At 38.1% G+C, this 23825-nt stretch overlaps 1 protein-coding gene and 1 long non-coding RNA gene across 3 annotated transcripts; one reads left to right on the top strand and one right to left on the bottom strand.

Moving 5' to 3' along the window:
- Window positions 1-691: 691 nt before the first annotated feature.
- Window positions 692-7279, bottom strand: LOC107777357 (iron-sulfur assembly protein IscA, chloroplastic). 2 transcript variants are annotated; one of them, XM_016597366.2, is made up of 3 exons: window positions 7022-7279; window positions 1900-2118; window positions 692-997 (listed from the first exon to the last, which is right to left on the bottom strand). In XM_016597366.2, exons 1-3 carry the CDS (start codon window positions 7188-7190, stop codon window positions 855-857), a joined length of 531 nt encoding a protein of 176 aa, XP_016452852.1. In that variant the 5' UTR covers window positions 7191-7279; the 3' UTR covers window positions 692-854. The 2 variants fall into 2 exon arrangements, with proteins under 2 accessions (XP_016452852.1, XP_016452853.1); XM_016597367.2 differs by having other exon boundaries at window positions 1900-2115.
- Window positions 7280-12773: 5494 nt separating this feature from the next.
- Window positions 12774-13675, top strand: LOC107777358 (uncharacterized). Its single transcript, XR_001646177.2, has 2 exons — window positions 12774-13115; window positions 13561-13675. It is a non-coding gene; the product is annotated as an uncharacterized LOC107777358 (long non-coding RNA).
- The last annotated feature ends 10150 nt before the right edge of the window (window positions 13676-23825 follow it).

Here is a 23825-nt window from a genome sequence, read left to right as displayed (position 1 = left end):
TGGCTCAGAAGGATAAATAACTCATCAGAAAATGGGTCACAACTGCAACAGTGGGTACTGAACAATACAAAAGGGAAATCTATGCAAGTTGTTGTGCTGAAGCAGACTTTCACTGAGTATATCTATGCAATATGGACTGAAAGAAACACAAGGATATTTGAGAAATCTGCAAGGAGCACAGAGTATATAGCCAAAGAGATAGCATGTATGTGTCATGTGAGAGCATCAGGAAAGATTAGAATTGTATTGCAAAAGCTTTATTTCTAGGAAACTAGTGCAGGAGTAGTGATAAGGGGATACTGCTAGTTTATAGAAATGAAGAGGTAGATAGATGATGATACTCTTATACTTAGCTGGAAATAGTGCATAGAAGTATAATAGAGGTTGATTATCTACTTTGTTTTGACAGCAAGCTGGATTGTAGCTAAGCTGTGGATACTTATTGGATACTTGGTGATTAATACAATTTAGTTACCAAACAAACAAAAAAAGCTGGATTTATTTATATATTCGGTTTGGTTTACATCAACCCACACGCGACCATAGTTTTCAAGTCGTTTATAATATGATAGTCACAAATTTTTATCTAAAATAGCTCATAACCCACCCACGAGGCATAAATCGACAGGGCATAGAGCTTTCGCCTTTGGTGCAAGGAAGAATAAAATGCATTCCCAGTTACACCATGAGATTGTTAAAAATATTACCAGGAAACACATGTTTAAAGTTACGGGGGCTATGCACATTATATGATTTAACAATCTTCATTACTGTTTATATCCAGTGGTCCAAGCAAACCACAGTTGGTGTTCTAGTATGTCAATGTCATACTAAATTTCTTAGAGTACATGCTCTTACATCTCAGCAGCAAATGATTTTCCACAACCACAGGTTTGCGTAGCATTTGGATTTTTGAAAGAAAAGCCCCCACCTATCAATGCATCGCTATAGTCCAGTTGCATTCCAAAGAGGAAGAGAAGACTTTTTGGATCACAAACTGCGAGAATAGTCAAGAAAATCAAAATTTCAGGAATCAAGTCAAATAATAAACAGAAAAAGAAACAGACAAGTAGGTAGCACATATAATACAAGAGCGAAATTATACAAGTCTCCTGCATGCACCCCACATTATAAATAGCTCAACTACTTGGTGTGTAAAAGGTCGCACAAACTGACAAGGCAAACCCTCTGAATCAAAGCCATTATAATTGGTCTTAAAGTAACATTCCATCTGAAAGTGAACTAAATTGTCTAGTAGACCGGCATAGTGAGACTGCAGAAGCATGCAAGAGCAAATAGAAGTAATTGCAATACTGCATTCACTATCAGATAATCAGGCAAACATTACATAGCACACAAGTCTCCAGATATGAAGATAGTTTAGATCCCGAGAGAGGAATTCCAAGGGAGATGGGAAGCAGAATTCCCCGCAAATGTTCTTATGGCAAGGTTATACTTCATTGGAGCAGTGATCTCCCCTCTGTTTCCCCACAAGACTGAAATATGTTCTCATTAAAAACCTGAAAATTCTTTGCATTCTCATTTATATGATAGTTGTCATGTTCAAGTTATAATGAATCCAGTATCGCTTTAATTTATCGGGCGATTCTACTCCATCAATCCATGCTTTTTTAATTCATCCTATTGTCTTTTCCTTTAAAGAACACAACTAACTATCTCATCAACTACTATGAAGACTGAGTATCAATGAATAATATATAGTCATTTCCCTGAATTTATCTTCTTCCATGTTAAGAGCTAGGGATCTGCAGAAGAATCCAGATTCAACATAAATGAACTGCAAAATTGCTCTAACTTTGGTGTGCGACATAATCATTCTCATGGCAAAAGAAACCAAGATTGTCATGTTAGCAAACGAAAGACTATATTGACACATACCAATATTAAATCCATTGTATTCAATGATCGAATCATCTGGTCTAGCATTTTCTCGTTTTTCAAACTCCATTGTATATGACATGCCTGAGCATCCACCTTGTTTAACACCAATTCTAAGACACAAGTCCTCATTCCGCTCATTCCTCATCTTATTCAAGTGCTTTAATGCATTGTCGGTTAAAGAAATAGCAGGTGCTACTCCTCCAGATGCAGTTGCTGCTGCATACATTAGAATAAAAGCAACTAATCAGAGAGGAAAGAAATAGCTAAAATATGACTTAGAGTTTACAAAATCATATTAAAAGTATTATGGCTCATACCGATTTTGAGATCAAAAGACATAAAAATGATAAAGAAAATTACAGTTAAAATGCATCCCTTTTGCTAAAGAAAATTGCAGTTAATAATTCATCCTTTTGGCTCGAGGTACACAATCACGAGAAATGTGACAGATGGAGCAATAAGGAAGCAGATAGTATAGAAATCCAGTTTAAGCCTTGCAAAATGTAAACATAATGTTCGAATCTTCCTCATATAAGTTTTTGAAGTGAAGCAATTAAACTCACTTAAGAGATGGTACCCAAAAATTTGAATAACTAATCGACCTCCCTCACAGTATCTTGACCCATCATTTTCCTCATTGTTCACGAGTCTTACCTATTAGTTATTTCTTCCTTTTCTTTTGGGACAGGAAAAATAAACTATTCCACTCTAGTCACATTCAGATGATATAAATAGAAGTTTGAAGTCCTTAGCAAGAAAAATTTTAGCATAAAGGGACCTGCCATTTTTCCACCTCACCTTGTTGTAAATCGTATACTCCTTGCTTAACATAATAATCTGACACTCAGTTATATTTAGTGATTTTTCAAAATGTTTCACACCATTCCACAAATAATATTATTCTATACAACTATTTTATAACTTTAAATTTTAAAAATCATTAAACTGTTCAATTTTTTGTGATGTTTTCTCCGTCAAGCTTACTTTTCATTATTTCTTTGATTATGATTATTTTTTAGTATTCCATTTTACGCGTCATAGCAATTAGGATGTTTTCTTTCACTCTCACTAATATAATGTGTATCCAATCAACTTCTTGAACTCCATATTTAGTTCGGAAATCATCAAGGTATGGAGGTATCAGTATTCTAGGATGAAACATCAGAAATTATTCCTTCTCAACAGAAACATGGATAGAATTCATAAAAATATTAGCCTAAGCTGAATTTCACAGCTCACGAAATTACTCTTCGTTCTCCAATTTTTATTCAATTGCATTTGAAATCACACGTTTCCTTACATTTGAAGTGAACCGCTCAAAATTTCTTAAGATTATGCTGTGGTTTTTTTATTAGGGCTAATTTGAGTATACGGGAATTTATCACCGTAACTTGACCATTATTTCCCTCACAAGTTCATGGATCGTATTCTAGTCAAGTTCAAGAGGATAATATTACTTTTTTCTAATCAGTTTCGAGCAGATAACATAACTTGAAAGCCAAGAGCCCTTATTTGGATTGGAAGGAGACATTTGTAAATACTACACAATTATGAATTATATCTGGCAGAAAAAGAACTACGCAAATGAAATATCCTGACTGAAAAATAGTTATGGCACCTTTAATTGGTTGTCTTCATGAAGTAAACTCATTTTTTTTACAGATGGAAGTAAGATGAATTGTTTCCTCGGCAAGGAAATTCCAGCTTACACCATTTTCAGATAAATAATACCATCATTTATACAGACGCAACGTTTATTTCTTCTTCAGTTTTACAATGTAGGACAATGAGCCAACAGTTAAAATTTATAGAGTCGTAATCCTGGAACAATTACAAAGATTATCTTCTGTCAATTGAGGCTGCAGCTCTTATTCCAAGACCATTTGACACATGAGAAAGCTCCTTTTCAGGCTCTACTGCCAAATTTTAGATGTTATTATTAGATTGTTCCCTTTCCCTGCTGTTAAAGTTACGGAAATAACAGAAGAAAACATAGACTGCTCTGAAAAGCTATGTTGCTCGGACTCCCGAAAATGTTGCTGGGTGCGTGTTGGATCCTCCAAGAATAGTGTATTTTTGGATGATCCGACACGGGTGCGGCATCATTTTTTGAGTCCGCGCAACATAGCTGAAAAGCATCACATAATCTTCTTTCAATGGATGAAAGGTACAAAAACTAGTAGAGTCATCCTTGACTTATAGCCTGTTTGGTCAAGCTTCTCCAAGGCCAGAAGTGCTTTTTTTTTTCAAGAAAATGCTTTTTTTCCCTTAACTTGAGGTGTTCGGCCAAGCTTTTAGGGAGTAAAAAAGTGTTTTTGGGCAGAAGCAGAAGCAATATTTGAGAAGCAAAGAAAAAGTAGCTTCTCCCCAAACTTTTTGGAAAGCTTGGCCAAACACAAATTATTGCTTAAAAGTACTTTTCAAATTAATTCGCCAAACACAAACTCTTCAAAAAACACTTTTTCGAAAAGCAGTTTTGGAAAAAAACACTTATCAAAATAAGCTGATTTTTCTAGCTTGGCCAAACAGGCTATTAGCACAGAAGAGATAATTAGATAGAGACAAGCCTTCACCTCATTTATGATGGTTTTGATGCAACAATCCTTACCAGCCATTTCTTATCAACTTGTTCATCTCCCCAAATATGTTATTTAGTAATTGAAATAATAGAAAACCAGTTAAATTCAAGAAAAACAATCAAAGCTGATTTTATTTCTTCCCTAGGATATGGCACTTTCACTTTCTTTGAACTGCTTCTTGAGTGGTGAGAAGTGAAAAGAGAACATACCGTTTGAATCTCTCTCATATAAGTATCTGAAAAGAAGCACTCAAACTTTCTTAAGAGTATGATATGGAATTCAAAAAGTTTGGTTAATCTGGAATTAGGTAATGGACCTTTCTCAAATTACCTTGAACTGTTCCTTTTCTTAAGAGTTCATGAATCTTATTCCACTCTAATTACAATCAAATGATATGATTAGAAGTTTGAAATCCTTAGCAAGAAAGATGTACCATAGAGGGACAAATACCATCCATCCAAGTCTTCAGTACAATGTAATCATTTCCCGCCTCATTTTGGCTGAATCCTACAGTTTCCTAGAATGTAAGATTAAAAAGTTATATAGTTTTTATTTCCAACAGAAACATGTTGCACACCAAGCATCACCAAGCATGACTGTGAGACTTGGTCATAAAAGGCAAAAGCAATTTATGTCCACCTAGTCACTGGCAAGATAAAACAGGCACCAAGAGTTGGTTTGAAAGGTCACAGCAGCATGAATAAGAGCTGAAACAGGAGTGGATGAAGGAGCTAGTGCCAGTGTAACTACAGTTGGAGGAAAGGGTGACTTAGGTCTTTCCTATTCTACTAGTCCAAGGTGCTGGGCTGAAAGTAAGACTGAATCAGCCAAGTACTGAGAAGAAATCAGAAAATATAAGCCTAAGCTGTGCTTTGTAGCTTAAGGGATCGTTTAGTAGATGGGATAAGGATAACAATCCCAGGATAAAGTTTGGAATTCAGTTTATCCTATGTTTGGTTTGGGTATTAGCTAATCTGGGGGATAACGTTTACACCAAAGTGGTGGGATTAGTTATCCAATAGAGAAGGTGGGATAACTAATCCCATGGGATATCCCACCATTGTACCAAACAACTCCTAAAAGTCCTCTTCTGCAGATTGTATTTAATAATATTTCAAATCACATCTTATATCCTTATCTTTGTAGCGACCACACAAGATATTTATATATATATATATATATATATGCAGGTGACTCATGACAGCCTAGTTGTTTGGCTACCTAAACTTCCACCTTGTTTGTGGGAGTTCGACTCCCTACCTTGTAATCCCCCTTCCGCTCCCTACCTTGTAATTCCCCTTCTGCTCCCCCCTATGTATAATATAAATAAATAAAATATATCATGAGAATATGCTGGTGGTGCTTATATGTTGGTGAACCTTTGTCAAGGTAACTTACACACTCATAATCCTGCACAATGTTTAAAATGCAAAGTTGTCACTTGCTCGGGAGTAGCCTCAAGGAATTACAGCCTGGAGACTTCACTCCCATGGCGTTAACACTTACACTTCAAAAAGTGGGTTGTTCAACCACATATAATTTACTCCTTGAATTGTTGGCCCTGCACATCCCGAGAATGCCCCCTGCATGCTTTATCATTCGCTCTACACGCTCCCAAAACAATCTATTTTAGAATTTTCTTTTACTTTGATGACGTTTATGTACACATATTGTTCTGACTAGATAGTTAATTTTATTTCTTTTATTTTCTATCTTCAAATGTTATGCAAAAACTAGTGATTGTTCTCCACCTCTAAAATACCAAAACCAAATCCCATATTCTAGCAACTAATTGAGAAGTTTGAGGCAGACTACTACAAGATTAGCACATATCCACATTAAAATGTCCAAGCACAAACCTAGGTTCTTATGTTTTCTCTTCCCAAAGTGAGAAGATTTCTATTATCTAGTAAACCAATCAAGTGACAAAAAGAGTCATAGACTGGATTGTACATGGGGTACAATCCCCAGCTGGGAAAATAGTATCATAAATGACCTCTACAAAACGAGAAATTAAAAAAAAAAATCCAACTTCATCTTCATCTATTTATAATGCATAATTGTCAGTCCAAGCTCTAAAATCCAAGTTTCAAACTAAAACTATCATTTTCAACCCATATTTTAGGACAAAAAGAGGAGTTCAGGAGCGAGGAAACAAGATTCTGATAGAGATTTTACAGCATATTATTCTCACGACTAGAAGCATGAAGAGAAATAGGAATAGACTAAGCTCAGCCAGTCAGCTGCACTTCATAGCTTACAAAAAGTCTCTTCTTTCCACAAGCATAATCGATCAAAGAATTACAGCTTATATTTACTTTAATGAAAAATCAATTACTCTTACGAATCCTCTTATCATTCAATGATTCATCATAATTTAATTAATTTTAATTCAACCATCAACATACCACAAATCTCCTCCTTTATCTGAACTTAAAATAAGACTATACTTTGCGAAACTCAAATAAACAGAGCCTACTTCACACACGAAATTGTACTATTAAGCTATTAAGTCAAAAGTCAAGTATGTAAAAGATTACCTTCAAGTGTAGCAGATCGAAGAGACAAGGATTTTTTGCGGTTAAAAAGTGAAGGCGAAGATCGAAAGGAGAGTGAAGAAGACGACTGCGGCAAAGCGCGTGAAATTGTTGAATTATTCAGAGGACGACATAGAGAAGATGAACAACGAAAAGTTGCAGAGAACGCCATTGTTTTGGAAATGCCCAGTCAATCACCTGCTAATGAAGACAAAATGAGCTCTTTTTTCCCATTTTATTTGCGTATGTTTAGCTCAGTCACACGTGGTAGTTGAATTGGGACTCAATTTTTGAGGTCTATAATGTGCTTAATGGGAAGATATTTTGTGTCAAAGTTCATTTCCTTTAATTTCTTACTCAACTTCGAAAAGGAAAAGGGAAAATAACGAGGGAGAAAATTTATAAACTAATTTTAAAATTAGAACATTATGAAAGTGTCAATTATTTAGACTTTTCCTCTAATTTAAAAAATTTAAATGTCCTATTTTAAAAAGAGTTAAATTATATACTCTATATACAAATTTTTCACTATGAGTGCAATTTTATCGGTTATAGCACGTTATGACATTGACAACTCCACTCCACACAGGCCTTGCTGTTTTGGGCCAATATTGGTAAGCATAGGGGTATTTGCATCTATATCCGTTTTTTGTGTCACATTTTAATTTGTACCCGCTTTGCAAAAAAATTGCAAGCGTACCCGCTTTTTCGCATAACTTCAGCATACGGGGCTGAAGTAGCAAAGACAATCACGCAAAACTTCAGCATTCTAGTAGTCGGGCCTGAAGTTCAGCTCTAGAGCTGAAGTTTTTGTTTTGTAACTGTCGAAACTGAAGTTTTAGAGCTGAAGTTTTTGTTTTTGTAACTGGCGAATTTCAGCTCTAGAGTTGAAGTTTTTATTTGTAACTGGCGAACTTCAACTCTAGAGCTGAAATTTTTATTTTGTAACTGACGAACTTCAGCTCTAGAGCTGAAGTTTTTGTTTTGTAATTGGCGCTGAAATTTTTGATTGTTGTTAACTTGCTTAGTTGCACCATGCTGATTGTTACATACGAAGGCGAGCACAATCATTCCTTTTCAGTTGCAGAAACAAGTAGTCTAATTTTATAGTCTTCTTAGTTGGAACAAATTATAGTGATATTAATTTTAGCTTTATTTGCCCGGCAAAGAAGAAGGGTTTCCGATCAATGTAAACTGGAGTAATATGTAACAGATTGGCTGGAGCAATTCTTCTTACTCCAGTGACTAACTACTGGTGGAAAAGTTTTCCTACAACTTTAACAAAATAGGCATACTATGAGCAGCTTATACAATCATAATCATAGCGATTCTGTTGAGGATGAGTTCTTCTTCTTTAAGCCATTGTTTGAGAATGGTGGTAGTATTAGAGAATTAATCATAGTGCTTTCAGTTGTTAATAGAAGAAGAAGAAAACGAAGGAGGAGAAGGAGGAGGAGAAAGGGGCTGAAGTTATTTAAAAACTGGGTACATGTTAAAACTTTTTTAAAAAATGGGTATAAGTTAATGGGGGCGACCAAATAGGGCGCCCCGTGCAATTTTTACTGTGCTTGCGCAGGAGTACATAGCCGTTATAATCAGTTGGGAAGGAGGTTAGGAGAAGTTTGTACGATAGTCAGTTTAGTCCCAATTACTTTTAAGTTATAGTTATTGTAATTACACATTCACCCCATAAATTTAGTCTATCAAGGCACATTAGGCCCAACTCTGTTGCCATTTCTGGGCAGTGTTCGTACAGTGTCAGCTAGGTCATTTAAGGTTACCATACTATAAATTGTAAGGATCTTCTCTTTTTCAGATAAGAAATATATCAAACTCTTATTTTGCTGCTCTAAGTTAGCTTACTTTTCTGCTCTTTCTTTCTTTTTCTTTTCCTCATTTTACTGTTCCATTGCTTTTCTTGCTTTTTCTTCTCAATTCCTCCAACTTAGCTCAGCTCATATCAGTGTTATCAGAGAATATCTTGGCTCTGTGGGTACAATGACTATCAATATGGACGAGGTTATGGAGACACTTAAAAAGATCTCCACAAAAGTGTCCATTGTTGCAGCAAGACAGGAACAACTGGAGGCTGCTCAAGAGCAAACTTGTAGAAATCAAGAAGAAGCTTTGAGTGAGATGAGGGAGGTACTCAATGAAGTCATACATGACGGGAAGAGGCCTGAGATGGACAAATCAGTAGCATATGGTGGAGGTGAGCTCTATTCTCCCAATGATAAGCCTTTTGAATTTGGAGATCTGGCTTCACCTAGCTCGCAAAGGGTTAATAACCCTGCTGTGGTCAACACTAGCAGTAACACCATTTCTTTGCCCCAATTAGAGCCACTTCTATGCCCATGGCACCGGCTTCATAATGCCTTCAAACCCTAGCTCTTCACCATATAACTTCCCTGCACGAGTAGTACCAACACAACCTACTCCCTTCCAAACATTCAGTTCTAAGCCACACCCTCCTCCACTCCCTAGAACAACTATGGTGCCACTTCAGCCTCCTCACAACCAAAATAGCTTAAGTAAGAGCTACCCACAGGCTCCCTTTCAGACCCCAAGGCTCACCTATGACTATACCACTACCATTTAACCATTATGCCCAACACACTCAGTTCCCACCTGCCTAATTTACCCAAACCACTCACATATCCCCTCCCTTGTACGACCATGTGCCTTACCTCCCTACACCACCCCCTTACCAGCCTGCTTCCACCATTGGCCACCCACAGAATCCTCCTTACACTCCCACTATTGCCTTATCTAACATCCCTTTTGCTAAGTATTACAAGGTAAAATTTCCTAAGTTCAATGGTGATGACTTGAGGACTTGGTTGTATAAGGTGGAGCAATTTTTTATTGATGAGGATGTTACAATTCAACAGAGAATAAAGCTGGTATCTATGAATTTTGAAGGGGATGCCTTACAATGACACTTAGGCTATATGAGAAGTAGAGGACAACTGCCTTTTTCTACTTGGGAAGAGTACTTATGGGCACTTTGTGACAGCTTTGGGACTGAGTATTCTGACCCTATGACTGAGCTCATGAATGTCAAGCACACAGGGTCAGTGTAGGATTATCAGAGGGCTTTTGTTAGTATTATCACCAGGATCAATCTAGCTACTGAACATGCAATCAGTATTTTTTTGAATAACTTAAAACATGAGCTCAGGGATACTGTTAGAGTAGGGAACCTCTGCAGCTTGCCTCAAGCTTATTATCTGGCTAGACTACAGGAAGCAAATTTTGCTGCTCAGAGTAAGGCCATCAAGGGGCAAACTGCAACTCATCACTCTACTTTTAAGGTAGCTTCAGGATCAGGATTTAGTGGACCTTCTAAGAGAATTATAGCTGCAAGCAAGGGGCCAGTCACTGCTAACTTTGATAACAATAGAAGAAGGAGACTCACCCCAGCTGAGATGGAGGAAAAAAGGGCTCAAGGAATGTGTTTCTTCTGTGATGAAAAATTTATGCCAGGACATAAGTGCAAGGTCAAAAGGCAGATTTACTCTTTGGAGATTGAAGAGACAGATGCAGTTAGCCCTGAAGAAGTAGAACTTGAAGAGGGCATCACAGATCAAAGGCAAGAAGAAGAGGCTATAAAAAGCTGTGAGATCTCTTTAGAAGCCTTGCAGGGTTCTAGAGAATACAAAACTTTGAAGGTTTAAGGGTTCACTGAACACAAACCAATCAATATTCTCATTGATAGTGGCTCCACACATAACTTTATTAATGAGAAGGTAGCTCAGAGGATTGGATGCAAAGTTTATCAGATTAACCCTCAAGATGTGTCAGTAGCTGATGGAAGAGTTATACAATCAGTGAAGGGAAGCCAGGGGTTCAAATGGTTGATGTAGGGTGTCATGTTTCAAAATAACTTTTTGGTGCTTCCCATAGGAAGTTGTGATGTGGTATTGGGAATTTAGTGATTGAGCAAGTTGGGGGATATTCAAATCAATTTTGAGAAGCTATATATGAGGTTTGAGTATCAAGGCAAGCAAGTTGCTCTACAGGGCATCCAACCTTCCTTCAAAACTATAGATGCCAAGGCCTTTAACAACATCACTACTTATGATGCCCAGATTTTCATGATCAGGATGTGCCCAAAATCATTTATTGAAGAGGAACATGATAACATCTTAGAGGAAAAACCAGCTGAAGTGCAAGCATTACTAGAGGAGTATCATGAACTATTTTAGGAACCAAGACAGTTACCACCTTCAAGGGGATTATTTAACCATCATATTCCTCTAAAGGACAATAGTCTGCGTGTGAACTCAAGACCTTATAGATACTCTCCCCTCCAGAAGGATGTGATAGAGAAGATGGCGTCAGAGATGCTGCAACAAGGCATAATTCAGTATAGTGCCAGCTCTTATGCCTCTCCTGTAGTTTTGGTGGGGAAGAAGGATGGCTCTTGGAGACTATGTGTGGACTACAGAGCATTGAACAAGCTCACTATAAAAGACAAGTTTCCCATTCCAATTATTGAGGAATTATTGGATGAATTAGGGGGTTCAAGGATCTACTCCAAGATATATTTGAGAGCAGGATATCATCAAATCAGGATGGCACCCTCAAATATCCAGAAAACAGCTTTTAAGACTCATTCTAGGCATTATGCATACTTAGTAATGCCTTTTGGCCTCACTAATGCACCCTCCAGTTTCCAAAGTTTGATGAACCATATCTTCCAAGCACACCTCAGGAAGTTCATATTGGTGTTTTTTGATGACATCCTAGTATTCAGTAAGGATCTGCAGGAGTATGTGCAACATCTTAAAACTACTTTTGAGTTATTGATACAACACCAACTGTTTGCTAAGGGAAGCAAGTGTGTGTTTGCAGCCACTAGAGTTGAGTACCTAGGGCACTATATCTCAGCAGAAGGAGTACCTACTGACCCCAAAAAGATAGAAGCTGTCCAGATGTGGCCAGAACCAACTAATCTCAAGCAGCTAAGGGGATTTCTGGGGCTAGCAGGGTACTATAGAAGGTTCATAAAGGGGTATGGAGTTCTTAGCAAACCCCTTACTGACCTATTGAAGAAGGACAACTTTAAGTGGTCTCCAAGGGCTACTGAAGTTTTCAACAACTTGAAGAAGGCTTTAACTTCTGCACCAGTTCTAACCTTGCCTGATTGTGAGCATGTAATTTTTGCCCTATATGAAATACTCCTATAAAATCCCAAGAAAAATAGGTTTTCTGTTAATTATTTGCCATTTTAGGAATTTTTGTAGAATTTTCTTAATTATTTGCATTTCTGTGCATGTTTAATTTTATTCAAATCATGAAAAATACCTAAAATATCATGCATTGCACTTAAGATTTATTTTTATATTTTTTAGAATTAATCAGTAATTATTTATTTTATAGAAATTTGAAAATCACAAAAATAGCTCATTTTTACATTTTTTGTCTTTAAATTTTTAATTTATTGATTTTTATTTTAATGTAGAATTAAGTGATGTTTATAATTTTGTAATTAGGTATTTAGTTTAATTCTATTTTTTAAAAATAATTTAGATTAATTTGGGAAAAAAGAGAGATTAAAGATATAATAAAAGAAAGAGGGAAAAATGATTTTAAAGCGGGTCTAGCACACTTGGGCTGCACCCTTAAACCCTCAGCTCAAATACTCCCCTTTACCGCCCCAGCCCAAGAAGAATCGAACCAAACCCGCATATTTTGACCCGCCCGTCTCCCTCCATATATAAGCCTCCTTATACCATTTCCCTAATCCAAACCCTAGACCCAAATAACACAGAAACGGCGCACACCCGTACTATTCATCGTCTCCCTCACTTAGCCCAACCTCAACTCGCCTAAAACTCAGGCGAGTTCACTCAAATGGGTCTCCTCCTCTCCACGTCACTTTATTCCAATGGTTTTTTGTCAAAGGAGAAAGAATATTCTCTCCAAAATTGTACGATTTCTGTACGATGGAACGATTTGCTAGATGAATGGGAGCCGTGGATGGATGTAAATCGATCCATGCCTTCCATTTGTCCCAAAAATCGTTCAAAAACATGAGAATTTTAGGATATTTGGGCAGAAGCATCGAGATTTTTGTTGGGATATATAAAAGGTGAGTTTCTTGTTTAAGGGTTATGGAAAATTCAGAGAAAAAATCTTCAGAAAATTTAGTAGTAAAATTTCTAGGGTTTTAAAGTTTTTCTTCTTCTAAGGCCCTTTCTTTACTGATTCGACATCTTTTCAAAAACGAAAAAAAAATATAAAGTTTGGTCTGAGTTTGATTGTTGATTCAAGTTTCACTTCATTTCAAAAGAATTCTAAATTACAAATCTCCACATTTTCTCTTCGATCTCTATTCTTCAAGTATGGTTTTGGATTGAAGTTTAAGTTGGGGTTTTGTCACTGGGATTTGGAGCTTTGGCGCTGTGGTTTTTCTGTCCGATTTTTGGTTGTAATTTGGATTTGGTTGGCTAATCTGTTGAGCTATTGTTACTCTCGCTGAATTTCTTCTCTCATTCCAGAGTTTCATTTGATATTTTCAGTTGTTTTGCTAATAGGTATGTTCATCTTCTTTGTTGCTCCACATCGGATCATGAAATGCAAAATTACTTTCGTTAGTTTCTGCCCAGTTTTGTAAGACCAATTGGCTCAATAGTTGATGCTAGCTTTGAATCCCTCTCATTGTTTGTCTTTGGTTTCAATAGCATAAGTCAAATATATTTGAGCATGATGTTGTTGTATGTAAAGATTAAAATTTTAAGTTGTTTAAAGTGCTCATTGATTCGTGCATTACTTTCTGTAGCCTCTTCTCGTTTAGACTAAAGATTCATGCTTAAAACGACACTAAGATACAACAGAATATTTTGTTTGTATGTGTGTGTTTATTGATGTGCATTGGTTTTAGGTTGGTTAATCACTTCATCTCTTTTTCCTTTTAGTTCCCTTATTAGTGACCTCTCCCCTTAGAACCCCTTCATATATAACATCGTCAAAAGCTATCGTGTAATGGTTCTGCTGCATCTCTTTATTTCTGTCCCAGCTCGTAATGCAGTTTCAATTTGGTCTTATATGATTAGTCTTCGTTTATGGAAGTTCCTTTCCTTATGTGTTTACTAGTAAAGTTAGAATTTTGATTGTACAATTGTCTATTACACTAGTAAAGGGGACTTTTCTCTTCCCTGTTATTCATTGCCCAAAATCTTCCTATGTCATAAATGGGATCTGGAATAGTGAGAGGAGTTGGAGCCTTTAGGTTGGAAGGTGTAGTTATGGAACAATACACATTTTTGCCCAAAAGCCATTTCCTCTAGATGTCATTCTATGAGAAGATATATATGCTTGTGAGAAAAGCCAGCTGGTTATTTGCTTACTCTGTGATTATTTGAAAAAATGCAAAGATTTTTACATAGAGAGCTAGGGCTTTATCTGTAATGTCTCGTGAAATTTCTGTGCAACTGATCGAGATTCATGTCTATTTCTTGTATGATGTGTGTGTGCGAGTACTGTTTTATGTGTATTTCTGATGTTTATTCATTCACTGTTAGTCAGGTAAAATTGAAAGACTAATGTTTAATCCTTAATTAGAAGATGAATGTGTGCAGGCCAGTCACATATTTTTGTAAAGACTAATTTCTTTTATTTACTGGTTTTGTCACTATGTGTATATGTTTGTCAGCATGTCAGAGGTTCCAATGTAGTGAGGACGTTTGAATTTCCTCTTGCTTTGTCAATTATGCAGTAGCCAACTCATTATGCTTGTTTGGAATCTCTGTTCCCACGACGTGGTTGTGATAACTAGTTTCAAGTTAGATTAAAAATAAGAGTACCTTTAGATTGCCTTTAAAAATATATACCCCTTTTCTTAAAACTATTTGAGGTGTGTCATGCTTAAAACCCATAATATATGGCCCTCACAAATTTAATTGGAGAGTTTAATACTCTTAAAGTCAAGGTGTGTCATCAATTAAACTCTCCATAGCCCTCACAAATATTTTTATTAATTTGAACCTTCATAGTTGCTTTAGGCGCGTTCTTTAAATAATTTATCATAGCTACGGGTACGGTTCCCGTGAAGTAGTTGTGATTTTTAATTACTAAATCCGGGTGTACATTTCATGTGACCCAATTCTCAACAATGTTAACTAAAGCGTGTTGCGAACCACGAGTGCATTTCAAGTAGCGTGGTTTACGACGTGTTTTAAATGACATTAAATCTTCCTAAAAGCGGTTTAAATCAATTAAAAGTGTTTCTAAGTTAAAAATGCACAATAGGTTAAAACATGTAATAAATCAGATAATGAGGCCAATTATTAATAGTTAAGTGACCGTGCTAGAACCACGGAACCCGGAAATGCCTAACACCTTCTCCCTGGTTAACAGAATTCCTTATCTAAAATTTCTGGTTCGCAGACTTTTAAATAAAGTCAAATTTCCTCGACTTGGAATTTAAAATAAACCGGTGACTTGGGACACCAAATAAACTATTCCAAGTGGCGACTCTAAAAAATAATTAATTAATCTCATTTCGAATAATGTCACTTTAATTGGAAAAAACTCCCTTATATCCCCCTCTCGGGTGGTAAAAAGGAGGTGAGACAGCTGTAGCGACTCTGCTGGGGACCAAAACCTAGAACTTTTGTTCAGGGTTTAAGAATTCGAGCTTAGAATAACTGTTATACTTGGCTTTATTTATTATCTAATTTTTACATATTTGAGCCTAATGTGCTAAATTTCACTTTTTTACCGCTTTGATATTGTTTGAAATGTATATAAATTGTTACGAAACCCTCATCTCTCTGAGTCTTCTAAATCATCTGGGAAGTGTGCACTTCATGTAACTTCTTTTCTATTAGAGTCATATCCTAATTTTAGAACGAGGTTCCGACAAGTCGCAAAGCCGGGGAAGCTTCTGTATTCCCGGTACGCTGCCCCCCCCCCCGGCTCGAGCTGTCCGCTCGGGTAAGCCAGGTCTAGAACAATACACCCAGAGTTTTAAAACCTAGTATAACAAAGCCTCATACTGGATCCCTAGTAGGAACGCTTGTTTGCATCACGTGCATTTGACTTTGGAGACTCAACACAGGGGTTAGGTCTGTCTAGGACATGTGTACCCGAAATGAAAAGACCATCCTGATACATTCTACTTGCTACTTGTGCATTTATTTGCTTCGGATTACATGTTGACCGGCTTTTGAATAATGGAAAAAAGTTGGGAAAAATCAATTTGAGGATTGAGAGAGATAATTACCCGTCTTTGAAAACCCGGCGTCCAAAAGATACCGAAACTCTGTCGAAATTTTGAGAAAAGAGAAAAGGATATTTTTTTGCTTCAAGAAAAAATATTTGGTACTATTTTTATTATGTCAAAACCACCCGAACTACGCAAGTTTGATTCTCACTGGATGTGGGATACGTAGGCAACCCTCACCGGGTCCAACTCCATTTTTGCAAAATAACCCAAAAAGAACAAAAAATTTATTGTTTTGTCATAAATAAGTTAGGTAATGCCATTCTTGTCTAAATGGCCAAAACCCGGTGTCCAAAAGATACCGAAACTCTGTCGAAATTTTGAGAAAAGAGAAAAGGATATTTTTTTGCTTCAAGAAAAAATATTTGGTACTATTTTTATTATGTCAAAACCACCCGAACTACGCAAGTTTGATTCTCACCGGATGTGGGATACGTAGGCAACCCTCACCGGGTCCAACTCCATTTTTGCAAAATAACCCAAAAAGAACAAAAAATTTGTTGTTTTGTCATAAATAAGTTAGGTAATGCCATTCTTGTCTAAATGGCCAAAACGTCCCAAAAGGACGCCGGAAGGCTGCTTTTGCAAGAATAGCCACCTTTGGTTCCTTTTTCAAATTTTTGCCAATTAGTAAACACAACCCTAAAATCTTCTTCCCTAAGGTGCTGAAGGGCCATATTTGCAAAGGCGTTCCTTGTTTTGAAATGAATTTTTTTTGAAATCTGATAACTTTTTCTTGAGTCAAAATAAATCTTGATCTTTTAACCAATCACTCTAATAAATGTGCAGGATGAGCACAATTGAAAATGAATCCTTCACGGTCCTTGAGGAAATCCCATTAGGACTCCATATATGGTGGAACGACTTAGGGAAAGTGAGTAGAGATACTGTGGTAAAAGTTTTGGGCGGTCTTGTTGGTCTTCTGAAAATCAAACCGAGGTTGGACATGATTGAAGCTTTGATACCTTTTTGGGACCCGACGCATAATGTGTTCCATTTTTCTGATTTTGAGCTAACCCCGACGCTTGAGGAAATAGCAGGCTATGGTTAGTGGGAATCTCAGAAGTCAGTACCTAGTGGCACCAATAACAGTGACTCCTCATAAGTTTTTGGACCTTCTAAGCATTAGTCGGGATGTTCAAGACGGAAATCTATCCGAGGGATTTTGCACATTCTACTTCTTGTACCAGCGTTACGGCGATCCCCACGGTTTTAAGGCTCCAGATACTGGGCTAACTCATTTGGGAAACAAAGATAAATGGAAGGCACGCCGGGGACTCGCTTTTATAGTGGCGTTCCTGGGTGTTTGATAGCTTATACGAGTCCACCAAACTATAGAGTACCTAGTCCCGTATAAGACTGATATGTAGAATGCTGTAAAGGCTGAAAGTAAAGAAGGTAAGAGATTTTTTTACGTGAAAAAATCCCACACAAGGGGATCAAAAAACCACGACCTACTCTTATAGGCTTTTAACCCAACTAACTTGCAATCTACCTATTACAAGCCACTTTGCAATCTCCCTATTGCAAAGACTTTAAACTAACTTGTGATACAACCACCACAAGCCACTCTCTAACTCTCCTAGTTATAGAGGATTTAACTTATGACTATTTCTAGTCACAACATAAACTCTAAAGTTTAAGAATTTTGTTTGTTCCTAAAACATCGCTTCTAAGAAAGCAAACTAGGAATTACAATGTAGAAAATTAACAAGATTACAACTCAACTATGGATATACATAAGACTTCGTTTAGAAACTGATCCTTAGTGGAGTTGTCTTCTTGCTCTTGACACACCAGTGATTTCAATGCCGGATCGATGCCTCTTCTTCTTGAGAGAATATCACAGAATGCACACCTCCTAGTGTGTCTTGCACCAGGTTGTTTTGTCACAAAAGATATCATAATAGGTAGTGATGTCAACTCGTGGTGTACTTTTTCCTAGAGAGAAGTGACTGATGCACTGTCTGCACAGCCACTACTAGGCAGTTGCGTTCCAGCTGGATAGTGGACTTTGTACTTCTGTCAGAACCCACCAACGGACCAGGTCCTCATTATGTTCTACTTCTGTAACAGTTACCCGATGGTCACTTTCTTCTGTCACATTCCAGCTGTGTACTTGACCTGTACTTCTGTCAGAGAACCTACGGGGAGCAGGTCCCTGTTGTGTTCCTCTTTATATTGATTGTGTACAGTCACTGACTTTTTTGTGATGGAGAACTCTAAGAGACCGGGGCACCAGGTCCCTATGATGTTCCTCTTTGTGATCGTTTAGTTCCTTCCTGTTGTTGAATTGTTTATATGATATGTATAACTTATGCGACAAGATTCTCTGTCTGGTTCTTCATAATAAGTTTGTTAGATCATCAAAACATAAGAAGTATAAGGCTAAGACATTGAAAACTCATGAATTTCCCCCTTTTTGATGATGACAAACTTAAGGATGAAAAACATTTGTTTAGACCAGGATTAACAATTAATTAACCAGATGAGTCAGCAGTTCCCCCTTGATCTTAGATCTACCTCCTTTGAAGATAGAGACATAGCACATCACATGCATAACATAGTTCCCCCTTAATCTTCTTAGCCCCATCCCCATCTATTATATAAACAATTTCCCCCTTTTGTCATCATTAAAAAGACCAGCTAGTATGACAAAGAGCACATGCAGGTAATAAGCATAAAGAAGTCTAACACAACTAGCTCATGCCACATATGTGCACACAGTCATGACTGAAAAGAGAAACCAGAGGAACATAGTGTTGTACATGGAAGAAAAAAGGAAGTTGTTTCGTTAATGTTTACATTGGACTGAGCAAGTCAGGAGCAGTAATGGTTAAGTTCAACATGCCATCACAAAATAAAAACAAGTGAACACAAGTGAAACAGCAGACACAGGAAGTTGGAGCAAAAATAGCTAGATACTAGGGAGAATCCTAGGGAGAACTAAGGGAAGGAGGCTTGGAGGAAGAGACAACAATGCTTTTGAGAACCAGGTCTAGTCTAGCATTTGCGGCCAGTTGTTCTTCAAGTAGTTGAGCCCGAAGTCTCTCATTTTCCTTTCTCAGTTTGGCAACCTCCTTATGTACAGAATCGGGTCCCTTAATTGCTTGGCTAGCTGAGTTTCTAGAATGGCATTTTGAGCCCTTAGCCTTCGTATTTCCTCAGAGGCTACATTTTGGGTGTTTATCAGTTGAGAAATGGTCAAGATGCTTCCACCAACTTTTTCTATGCATTCACATTCTTCTAGGGTGGTCTTAGAAAATGTTTGCTTGCGTGTGCCCACTCTAGAATTTCCCAAGAGAACCTTATAGAATCTGAACACTTGAGTGAGGAGAAAGCCATAAGGTAACCCATGATTGTCACCCTTAAAATTTGCCACCTTCTACATGTGATCTATCATGATTGCTGGTAGGTTGATTGGTACAAACTCATCAAGCGCTTCCATCAGGACCAAATCTGACTTTGTGGGGTAGGAGTACTTTATTGACCAGTTCAAAGAGAAGTTGATACTCAAGAAGTAACACTTTCTTATGGACTTGTTCCCCCTGTTGAATAGCTTGCTCTTTCATGATGGCTCTCCGAAATTTTACTCCACAAACATCCTTGACTGAGGACACACCTTCACACAAAATTCTGAGAATTTTTCCCAATGTTGAAGTGCCGAGTACAATGTCTACTCCGTTTACAAGTGCGTAGATGTGGTCCCCTTCAATAGTGAAGAGAGATGAGTAGAAGGTTTGCATTGCATCTTCATACACCAGAGGCATGCTCCCTTCAAATAGGTGTTCCCATTGTTGAAATTCTACAATCTCTAGAATTTGTCTCATGCCAGCCATTTCCGAAATTGCTGGATCAAAGGTTCTACCTCACAACACTTTTTGAGTTCTTAATCTTTGCTACCATTGAACACCATCACAGGTTAAGGATTTTGATGGACCAGGTTCATGAATAGTTTCCCTTTCCTAGTTTCTGGTTCCTTCGACAGACTCTTCTTTCCATCTTGTTACCTCTACAGTCTTGTCCTTTGACATGACTATATCAGTTTTACTCCGTTTAGACTTGATGCTGTGCTTCTTAGGTGACCCTTTCTGTTCTTCTACATTTTCCTTAATCGTCACAGACTGTTGCACTAAAGAACCAGGTTCTCTAGAAGCATTTTTGTCTATCTGATTCACTAGCACACTCTTGATGAAATCTTTTGGATTCATTTTCCTCTTTTTCCTTCTCTTGACACTTCTCTTACTTTTCTACAATTAGGATTCAAAATTCTCTTACTGTAGTGACCTGGTGATGGGTGATTTTGAGGAAGACTCTAGGAGTTTGGAATGAGCAAAAGATACAGGAGTGAGTTTGCATGGGAGTGAATCAGGTTCATTAGAAGGCTTTTCTGAAAATATCTCATGAGCCAAGGACTCGAGGAGTGCTGTGGTTCTTACATCTCCTAGGAGTGTTAGGTCTTCACCTTGATACTCTGAGGAGAGATAAACTTCTTCATCCATCAGACTCTTTGCAGATATAGCCATAATGTTATGAGCTGCTTCCTTTTCTGGTGACTCCTTGAGAGTCACTAAGTCTAACATAGAGGTATTAAGGTACTGGTCAGGATCGTCCTCAGGAGCTTCTAATACTCGAGGAGTGAGACCTTCTGTGTGGTCTTTGATGAGATCGTAAGATTGACTGGACATAGGATTCTCAAAATAGTGGTAAACAGGGTTTATCAGAAATGGAAAGACTATAGGGGTGGAGGAGGACCCAAAAGTGTGTAAAGTGGTAGAAGGCCTGAAATAGTGAAGCTCTGGGAATGATTTCAAGGGTGATGAAGAAATGGGAATAGTGTTAATGGTGGGGGAATGAGAAGATTTTTCAATCGCCATTGGATGAGCCCTTAGTATATGAGTTGGAAGAGGAAGGAGTAGATAGGGAGAGGATCATAGCTATGTGATAAGTAGGGATTTTAACGAGTTTCATGCTCCTTATTGCCTATGTTTTGATTATAAATTGTTACAAAATAGTCCTAAAAGGCTCATAAGTTGTGCTTGATTACAGCTTTGATCGACAAAGTGACAAAATGTTAAAGATGGGCTCAAAAGGAGTAAAACCTGCTCAAGTATCAAAGACACAGTAAACTAAGGGCAAACAAGCCTAGTACGGACCACACAAAGTCAAATGCGGCCGTACTAGGTGATTCAGAGAGAAGAAAAAAACAGGCTTCAGGCAACGCGGCCACGGTACACATTTCGCCGTCCGCGGTGAAGGCTCCGCAGCCTTTTTGTGCGGTCTGCGGAAGGAGGTTCAGAGAGTTGGCAAAAATGGGCTTCAGGTAACGCGGTCGCGGTACATATTTTGCGGTCCGCGGTGAAGGCTCCGCAGCCGCGCTACCTTTTTGTGCGGTCCATGGAAGAGATATTCAGGGAGATGGGAAATACCAATGCGGTCCGAGGTCATGGATGTGCGGACCGCGACAACTGCCTCTGCGGACGCGGTGCATTCTATGCGGTCCGCGGAGCCCAAGTTCAGAGAGCCCAGAATTGAAGTCCAAGAGCCTAGTGCGGCCGTGGCCCATTTTATGCGGCCCGCACTGACCCCGCAGGGGTATTTTTGTCCAGCTTTTCCAACCTAGTATAAATAGAACATTTTACCAATTTTTAGGTCATTAGATATATCAGAGCTGAGCTGCGCTCATGGGAACCTCATTTGTAGCCATTTTTGGCATCTTAGCTTCAAATTAACGATAGATTCTCTGTATTTACATTAGCATTTAATTAATATGCCTTGTTATTCATCTATTTCTTTATTTTCTTCTTCAAGCATGAGTAGCTAAACTCATTAGCTAGGGTTGTGGCTCAACCCTAGTATGGGTAATTGATGGGTGTTGCCATCTATTGTTAGATTGACTATGAGTGTTTGTTATTTGGGTCAATTTTATGGTTTAATCTATGAAAGAAAATTGTTGGTTGCAAACACTGGTTTGTGCTAAGTTGACTTGGCTCTTCTTGAGAAAGAGAGTCTGTCTCCAAAATTGACCCAACAAGGAATTGAGATGGACTCAAGAGAATTGATAGTCCCAGTTAATGTGTTAAACCTTGAGAGAATAATCACCCTACTTGAACCCTAGTTGCTTGATCTAATTTGCCTACCCATTTGGTCTCTCGAGAGTCAATTAGGCAAAATCACTCTCTCTACTGAGAGGTGTGAGAGTGGGTAAAATTGTGCAACGATTATAGCATAAGCCCCAATTATGTCAATCGAACTTTAATAACTTCTACCCATCAATTATCCACCTAGGTAATGTCACAACCCTAGTGCCTTTTTCCCATTAGATACAACTTAACAATTATCTCGTAGCATAATCTAGTTTCAATTAATAGATTGGTAATAGTAGTTTATAATCTAAAAATCCAAAAATGTATGGAAGTGACATTTGGAACAAATACACACTTCTAGTCTAGATAGATACTCAACTCCATTCCTAGCTCCCTGTGGAAATCGATCCCGACCCTCATATCGGGTAAAAGCTATTGCGACCCTCTCTTCCTACTTTTTAGTAGTGTGGAGTTTGAAGCGATCACTTTTTGGCGCCGTTGCCGGGGAGCTAACGGTGTTGGCTATCTATTTAGTTAGTTTTGAGTTTTGTTCTTCTTTCCTTCTTTGTTACTTACTTGTTTGTGATATTACTATGGTACCAACATGGCTTTAAACAACGCAAATGACCCTCTTGGAAACGTGATAGCGGGGGAGGAGGTAGAAGATCTTGAGCAAGATGAGGTGCCTCTTGCACCTCAAGGACAACGGAGAGTCCAAAATGCCAATGAAAATGCTAATCCAAATGATAATATTCCAGACCCTACTCCGCCACCTCTAAGAGCGGCTCCCAGAGTATTACCGAACCAGGGCTACGCAAGTGCTATTGTTCCTCCCCGAATCTGGGCGGAAAACTTTCAGATAACTAATGTGATGTTGACCTTACTTGAGCAGCGTGGGTACTTCACGGGTGCTACAAATCAAAATGCCTACAAACATCTCAAGGGGTTCGTAGATACATGTTGGGGGAGCAAACAGACGAATGTGTTCGAGGATGCGTTGAGATTGAGACTTTTCCCGTTCTTACTTCGGGGAAAGGCATTGGATTGGCTCGAGAGACTCCCCAACCATTCCATCACAACTTGGGATGAGTTGGTAGATAAGTTTATTGCCAAATTCTTCTCTCTTAGTCATATGACGGCACTTCGAGATGAAATATTAGCCTTCAAGCAAGAACCAATGGAACCTTTACATGAGATTTGGGAGCGATATAGAACGATGGTGAAGGAGTGCCCAAATAATGATATGACCGAGGACATGATCCAACAAACCTTCTACCGAGGCATAAATACTACAAATCAATGCATTGTTAACCAATTGGATGGGGGCAATTTTATGAAACTTTCTTATGAGGAGGCATGTGATGTAGTTGATGAAATGGCGGACATATCTTCAGCATGGCAGAGTAGAGCAAACGTACCTCAAGGTGACCCTACGGTTATCCATTTGCACAAGGAATTACATGATCACGGGCAAGCGATAACTGAGCTT

Source organism: Nicotiana tabacum, chromosome 11 (assembly GCF_000715075.1).
Source record: "Nicotiana tabacum cultivar K326 chromosome 11, ASM71507v2, whole genome shotgun sequence".
Lineage (NCBI taxonomy): Eukaryota > Viridiplantae > Streptophyta > Magnoliopsida > Solanales > Solanaceae > Nicotiana > Nicotiana tabacum.
This window is presented reverse-complemented; position numbering and strand designations above follow the sequence as displayed.

Bases quoted from the DNA above. Each gene is read 5' to 3' on its own strand.
- LOC107777357 (XM_016597366.2), bottom strand. From the start codon at position 7,190: ATGGCGTTCTCTGCAACTTTTCGTTGTTCATCTTCTCTATGTCGTCCT. The intron at 2,119-7,021 runs GTAATCTTTTAC...TAATGTATGCAG, and splicing joins TCGATCTGCTACACTTGAAG to CAGCAACTGCATCTGGAGGA. The intron at 998-1,899 runs GTATGTGTCAAT...CTATTCTCGCAG, and splicing joins ATACAATGGATTTAATATTG to TTTGTGATCCAAAAAGTCTT.